The 7,307-nt window shown below is 41.0% G+C and overlaps 2 protein-coding genes across 4 annotated transcripts in view; both read left to right on the forward strand.

Annotated features, from left to right (window-relative positions):
• Positions 1-147: 147 nt before the first annotated feature.
• Positions 148-3,995, forward strand: LOC116383707 (zinc finger protein 770). 2 transcript variants are annotated; one of them, XM_031847752.1, is made up of 3 exons: positions 148-248; positions 514-1,743; positions 1,877-3,995. In XM_031847752.1, exons 2-3 carry the CDS (start codon positions 576-578, stop codon positions 3,865-3,867), a joined length of 3,159 nt encoding a protein of 1,052 aa, XP_031703612.1. In that variant the 5' UTR covers positions 148-248; positions 514-575; the 3' UTR covers positions 3,868-3,995. The 2 variants fall into 2 exon arrangements, with proteins under 2 accessions (XP_031703612.1, XP_031703613.1); XM_031847753.1 differs by having other exon boundaries at positions 514-1,967.
• A 282-nt stretch (positions 3,996-4,277) lies between these two features.
• Positions 4,278-7,307, forward strand: part of aqr (aquarius intron-binding spliceosomal factor) — a 47,853-nt gene continuing 44,823 nt past the window's right edge. For both annotated transcript variants that reach the window (XM_031847135.1, XM_031847136.1), the window contains exons 1-7: positions 4,278-4,385; positions 4,851-4,955; positions 5,377-5,433; positions 5,652-5,692; positions 5,801-5,836; positions 5,931-6,051; positions 6,229-6,369. In XM_031847135.1, coding sequence (XP_031702995.1) covers positions 4,881-4,955; positions 5,377-5,433; positions 5,652-5,692; positions 5,801-5,836; positions 5,931-6,051; positions 6,229-6,369 — 471 coding nt within the window. In that variant the 5' untranslated portion in view covers positions 4,278-4,385; positions 4,851-4,880. The remainder of the gene's footprint in view (positions 4,386-4,850; positions 4,956-5,376; positions 5,434-5,651; positions 5,693-5,800; positions 5,837-5,930; positions 6,052-6,228; positions 6,370-7,307) is intronic.

The raw sequence follows: 7,307 nt of genomic DNA on the forward strand, positions 1-7,307 counted from the left end.
TCATTTCGCATAGCCAATCTATAAAAAAATAACACCCGTTGTCATGTGGTATCCCGCTCTGGCACGGACCGAAAACCTTTGTTTCCGGCCGTACATTTTTGAGGGACGTACATATTTGTTTGCCAGAGTAACATCCGGTGACGTCATCGACGTATTGTTAGCAAGAAAGCTAACGAGCTACAGACGCTGCCAACTTCTGATGAATTCAAGAGTTATAATAGGACCGCAGGCAGCTTCAAACGTATTTAGTAAGTACGTTTGACTGGATTATATATTATATGTTCTATATTAGTCATCCAACATAAGGCTTGTTAGCCACCTGCTGCAGATTCCCGCAGGCTATACTGTTACCGCCTTTGTCAAATTCCTAAAACAGTAAACATAGTTTGAATGTTAATTATAGCGAGGTTAGTTGCATTTTATTTATGGAATCACATGTATCCTATTGTCATCGCATTCATTGTAATTCACGCATGCTTACTTTAGGTTTTAATGCTTTATTTTCTTCTCTAGGTCTAATGAGAGGATAACCACTTGGGACAGGGAACAAAAATCCCGAATGTGGTGATTTGAAAATGCATCCGTGCCCTGTTTGTCCGAAATCTTTCCCGTCACCATCTAAACTTCAGAGACATTATCTCATCCACACTGGCCAGAAGCCCTTCGTCTGCACAATCTGTGGAAAATCTTTCACACAGTCTGATCATTTAAAAACACACTTGCAGAAAGTCCACCACCCAAGGCTTCCAACAGACTGTCTACTACAGGATGGCATTGTAACGCATAACCAACAAGCAAATAATAATAAACCAGCAGCAGGGATTAACACACGTGGCAGTTGTAATTACAATGTAATGCCTTCGATTGTGTCATCTCCTGTGGCCTCCCAGCTGGAGTGGAAAAGAGAAAATGTGGCTCTCAAAACTGGAAATCCACCTAAAAATATGCCACATGTAAATGATGCCTTGAAGACTCGGAGCAGTATCTCACATGTTATGGATCCAATAACTCAGGAGCAAGTTGATTCTGCAAAAGGAGACGCATCTGTATGCAATGCCCACAATGGATACACCTGCAAAGTCCGCTTGAAGTCGTTTACTTCATCTCCTCACCGTTGGATTCGATCTCCAACTCATAACAAACCAAAACAATTTGAGATGAGCAGAGAGTCAGGCCAGACTTTTTCTAAACAGGCCCATTCGAAAGGGCCCCTGCAGTCACAAGAATTGAGCTCCAGCGGAAGCAAAATGACTTTGAAGCACCAGTGTCCTAAATGTCTCAAAACCTTCTGCTCACCATCCAAATTGCAACGGCATTTCCTTATTCATACGGGGATGAAACCCTACTCGTGCATGATCTGCCGGAAAGCCTTCAGACAGAAGGTACACTTGACATCTCATTTAAGTGCAGAAAATGAATGTTCACTTTCTGTCGGTACTGAAAGGAAAAAGCAAAGGTTTTGTAATGTCAGACGAGCCTCAGGTCTGCAGCTTCAGTCGTCATTTCAGCAACGTCCCACCGGCCATCGCAATCGTGTGAATTCCTCAGTGGAACTGGAGCTACAGTGTAAAATAAATGTAAATGCTGTGCGGGACCTGGTCGAGACCGAAATCAAGTCGGAAGCAGCCATAGAACCAGAGCAATCGTTCAATCAGTCAGATGAACAGGAGCAGCAACGCTTCACACAGCAGTCCTTGAAACCATTCCAGAGCATGATTTGCAACAGGTCCTTGCAGTTGGAAGGTAATTCAGTGCGTCATCATAACATTTGTAGGAACCTAAAAGAGTTGGGAACTCCTACCACTGTGCAAAACAGCGATAATGTGAAAATGTCTGATTCTGAAGAAATACATCATTTACCTCATTTATTTTCTAGATCCCGTTGACTTGAACATCATCGTCAAACCAGAAACATGGAGCGTGAACTGCAGTGATTGCAACGACCCTCTTCCTCGGGATTGTGAGGTAATCGCATCAGCAGAACGGCAGAGGGAAACCTGCAATGCCGCCAGCGAGCGGCAGAAGATACATCGCTGCCATACGTGTTTAAAATGTTTTCCGTCAGTATCAAAACTCCAAAGGCACATGATGACTCATACCGGACAAAGGCCCTTTGGCTGTGAGATATGTGGAAAGAGGTTTCGTCAGAAAACACACTTGAGGGTCCATTGTCGCACACACCTGTGGTCTAGATATCACAAACAACGATCATTGTATATCAATCGGCTGCCTTCTTGCAGAGGTGGGTTCAACAGAAGGATTGCAGCAGACGTCCCAGTCCAGGAAATGTTACTACGTAAGGATTTTGAGACACACACTGGCAGCGATGTAGTCTCCCTGAAACACCTGGATCAGACCCCCTCCATGGTAATTATTCAGAATGACAACCGGGTATCCGATACGATGTTGCCACTTATCTCAAAGAAAAATGAGGTTGTGCGAAAGGTTTCCACAGTGAGTGTGAAAAGGACACATACTGCCAATTCAATGCAAAATCCAGGCAATGTGCAATACAAGTGCTTCCAGTGTTTAAAGTGTTTCCCAAGTGCCTCTAAATTAGAAAGGCATGAGATGGTACACACAGGCTTGAAACCATTTCACTGTGTTTTGTGTGGGAAAGCATTTAGGCAAGCTTCACATCTGAAAACCCACGAAAGAACTCACTGTGAGAGGAAACCGTCCAAGCCAGTCAATCAACAGGAGAACGTTAGAAAAGTGAAAGCAGATAGCCAACGGCAGCCAAGGATCAGTGTTCAGATCCCTCGACAGAATATATCCGTGAACAAAGACGGTACACGTTTAAATTCTCATGTTGCAGAAGGTAATGAAGTGAGTGCATTGCTGTGCACCAGGCCCGCAATATCTATCACAAAAGTGAACAATCTCCTTAAGACAAACTCTAAAAGTAACATAACTTGTAAAAAAAGGAAAGTTCACACATGCCGAATATGCTTTAAGACCTTTGCGTTTCCGTACAAGCTCTCAAGGCACTTGGTCACTCACTCTGGGATGAGGCCGTACAATTGCTCCTCGTGCAGCAAAACCTTCACACAGCTTGGACATCTAAAAGTTCACGAGAACAGATGCAGACAGGGTGACACGGTCTCACATTATATTCAAGGAGAAATGATAAATACTAACCATCTCCAGGATAAATGCCTTGATAACCTCAGTGATTGTACAGATTTGAATGTGGATGCAACAAGAGAGCAGGTGGAGTCACATTATACAAGTGTTGGAAGAGGTTCATCTTGTTTCTCAGAGGCAATACACACTGAATGGTTGGCAGGTTCAGAAGTAGGCTTACAAGAGGAGAACAATGAATTTGGGAAAAAGCTCAGAGATGAGAGTTATCAGGCTTCGTGCAACTATGATCCGGCTACAGACCATTATTCATTTCCCTCTGAACTTTCCATTGAAATAGATAAGCTTGTCCAAAATCAAAACATGGCCGCTCCACTTTTCTCACAGTATGAGAGCAATGCACATAATGTAGAAGTAGCATGCCAACCTACAGGCAACAAGCTGCTTAATGATGAACCTGTCACTTTGGTGGTTGAGAATCAAATGCATCCAGACGATTACTGGTGTGAACCACTGAATGTGTTTGAATGTGACGTGTGCTCTGCAAGTCTTGAGAGCGAAAACGATCTTGAGCAACATATTTGTTCGACTAATGTTCAACCTAAAGTGACAGAGTCAGCTCGGAAGAATCGTTGTGACATTTGCTTCAAACATTTTGTTTCTCCCTCCAAACTTGAAAGGCATTATCTTATCCACACAGGGCTGAGGCCGTTTCGGTGTGACATTTGTGGCAAAACGTTCACACAGTCATCACACGTCAGAACACACCGACTGACTCATTGATATTAATCAACATTACTGTGTAATATTTGTTTTCGGGGGATGAACTTGTATTTATGATGATCATGATTTGTCAGTAACATGATATTGCACTGTGTTGATTGTTTCATGTTATGCACCACCTGTCATGTCAAAATCCTTGTATGTGCAACATACTTTGGCAATAAATGGTTCTGATTCTGATATTTGAGTTTACTGTATGTATGTAAAATATGTAATAAATGTCCAAATATACGGACCTATATATTTTTGTATTAAATTCATTCATATTTTATTGTGCCTCTTGTTGAATTCGTTTTGGTTTTGTTACATTTATTGGTATATTTTATGATAGCCTCTACGTACCTAAATTAGTTTGTTGTTATTATTACACAGTAGGAACGAAAGACTTGCTTTCGTACTTGGGGACGATTTTAGGGACGTACCTGTTCAGGAAGTCAGTCGCAGTCAGCGCGTTTTGGTTGTGTACATGCGTAACCAGTCGTCCAACGGCACTTACATTCATGCGGAAATAAACAAAGGTTCGTGAGCTGATTTAGTTATTATTCATATGTTAGCGTACGCTATGGGTCTATCATTAATGTTATTATAACTTATCCCCGAGTCAGCCTCCATATTCTAATTAGCTTAGCTTAGCTCATCACCTAACGTTAGCTAGTATTGTGGAGCAGTTTAGGTTATCCAGTGTTCGTATTTTACGACGCCTGCTATATTTATAAAGATACATAATAGAAACGTTTAGCATTGATATTGTCTTTATTAAAGTATCGGAAAAACGTAAGAATATTAGCGCTATAATGTTAAGAATTGCACACACATTTGACCCACTGAAGTTTTTAACCTAGCTAAAGTTAGCCACACTTCTCAGCACTGTTCATGTGTATAGTGGCTCCATGTTTTAAGGCGTTAGTTCAATACAAATAGCTAAGTCTAAAGCCTGTTGGTGTCCATCAGTAACTTCATATAATCTCTTATCTTTCCCACAGCTTTCATTGTAGCAGCTTGAGAGGGCCACCATGGAGAAAGAAACCCCAACTAAAAAGGCTTCAGCGCCTTCTGTGTCTCAGATTAATGCAGAATATGTCACACAGGTAATGAATTATTGCCCACGAAACGTTACAACACCGTTGTGTTGAAATACATGATCCCATTGTGTTTTTATGCTAAATACAGATTACCTCCTCACATGCCATCAGTTGTATGCATTTCCTGGCTTACACAGAAGATCTTACTACAGAGATGGTACTAATATGTGAGGAGTGTGCCTGTGACAGAGTATGTGTGCTGTGGATCACATCATGTTCAGTCTAGAAGAGAGTCAATTTAAATTGGAAAATTAACCAGAAGAGTATAAATCCAATCCAGAAAACCACAAAAGTAGTTCCTTATCTAGTTGAACATCTGAGTATTCCAACTGTACACACGCTGTAAAACATCATGTGTACCGTATGAACCTTGGATGTTTATGCTGCAGTTTGTTACTGCTGTTGATGTTATTGTTTCTTGTTTCAGTTGGCTAATAAATATTGGGCTCCGCATGCAAAGAATAAACTTCCCTTTGACGCCAAGGTGAGTTTTCTGCATTGCTGCATCTTATAGGTGTCAATATCATTTTTGTAGTGAAACTGATTTTTACAACGTAAGTTGCAAACACATGTTCTATGCACTGTATTTCTCATAGTGTTAGTTACTTGTGTGTTTTAGTTTGATACAATAAAGAGGTGTTTAGGGCTGCTGGTACTAGTCATTCTGATGGGGGGGTTCTCTGTTCTCTGCTGTTTGTTTAGGTGATGGAAGATGTTTATGAAACAGAGATTCTCAAGTCCAAGTAAGTAAATATGTCGCATATTTCACATAAGCTGCTGTGCGCAATCCAATGAACACATGTTACTCTTATTTATCTCGCTCTGTTGTCTTCTTTCACTCACATTTTCAGATTTGCCATCAGAAAAATCATGCTGCTTGAGTTCAGGTGGGATACTTCACTTCCTCTTTTTAACGAAGCAGTCATTATATAAAAAAAAGTTGATGGATATATATTCATGAATGATTTTCTCACCTTTCAGCCAGTATCTTGAGAACTATCTGTGGGTGAACTACACTCCCAAGGTGTCCAGCAATGCCTACCTCATGTCCATCTGTTGCATCGTCAACGAGAAATTCAGAGAGAATGTCCCCGCTTGGGAGGTAAGAACTGAAGCGCCTCATCTAAGACTACCTGTCATTGCACGGGGACCCCAGCGCCCGAAGAGACCGTGTTTATACGAGTAACTGTAAAGATGGTGTAGGCACAGTCTTACAGTTGCCATTTAAATTGATGCCTATCTACAATATATTTTTCTTCTTTTGAATTGTGTGTTTCAGGTGTTCAAGAGGGAGACCAGCCATTTCCCGTTCTTCTTTAAATGTATGATGGAAGCTGTGTTGGCAGGGGAGGAGGCTGGCCTCACACTGAAGGAGCAAACGGTGCTGCTGGTCTTCTTGGACCACTGTTTCAACAGTCTGGTGTGTGTTCAATGTTTTCACTCAGTGGAGGAGTATCTAACTTCTAAATGTGTTATGCTGCTGCTTTTAAGGTCAATGAGGATGTTAGTTTTCATGTCAGTACAAAGATTACTGGGAGTAATATTTTGATTACAATATTTAAATGGTTTAAGGTAAGATGGCATGTCAATTTAAAATTGAAAAAAATAATTCTGTATTGCTTATCTTTTTATATATAGCAAAGAGCAGCCGTGGTAATATCAACCACCCTATCGAGCATTTTCTTTATAATAAAAATGTCATTATATCATGAATCAGGGTTTCTAGACATGGCAGGAGTGTTTATTAGTGTACGTCTGGATACGATCATTTAAAAGCTAAACTTCACATAACGAGTACAGTTGAATATGAGAACTTTGATTACTTATTTCACTGTGGTATATTATTTTGCTGTGTACAACATCTGGGTCCAGACTCCAGGGACAGATGATAGTTTGTCAAATACACTAAAATATGGAAGAGAACTGTTCTCCATTGTTTGAGGATTTGATTAACCAGGGTTTTGTTTTAAACAGGTTATGGCGTCTCACTCATTATTTGTAAGCAATGCCAAAAAGCCTTGTCCAAGTTAAATGTGTCATTTAAGGGAAAGTATTGGTAATATCCACTAGGGGGCAGTAGCAGACTAGGCAGGACCACTTTGGCCAGCTCCCACCCCTCTGCAGCCTCATTAAACCACAGGGAAGCACTGCAGATGTCTCACTTTAAAATGTGCTGCGATAGCCTGCTGCACTTTGATTGTATCCTATAAAGCCCTCTAAATATTTCAGTTGCAGAATTTTATCAGGGGCTGAAGTGTAATAACAATCTGTCATACACATGCAGTGCATTTTGACAACTCTCTCTCTCTCTGTGTGTGTGTGTGTGTGTGTGTGTGTGTGTGTGTGTGTGTGTGTGTG

Source organism: Anarrhichthys ocellatus, unplaced genomic scaffold (assembly GCF_004355925.1).
Source record: "Anarrhichthys ocellatus isolate YVR2014 unplaced genomic scaffold, GSC_Weel_1.0 scaffold7, whole genome shotgun sequence".
Classification (NCBI taxonomy): domain Eukaryota; kingdom Metazoa; phylum Chordata; class Actinopteri; order Perciformes; family Anarhichadidae; genus Anarrhichthys; species Anarrhichthys ocellatus.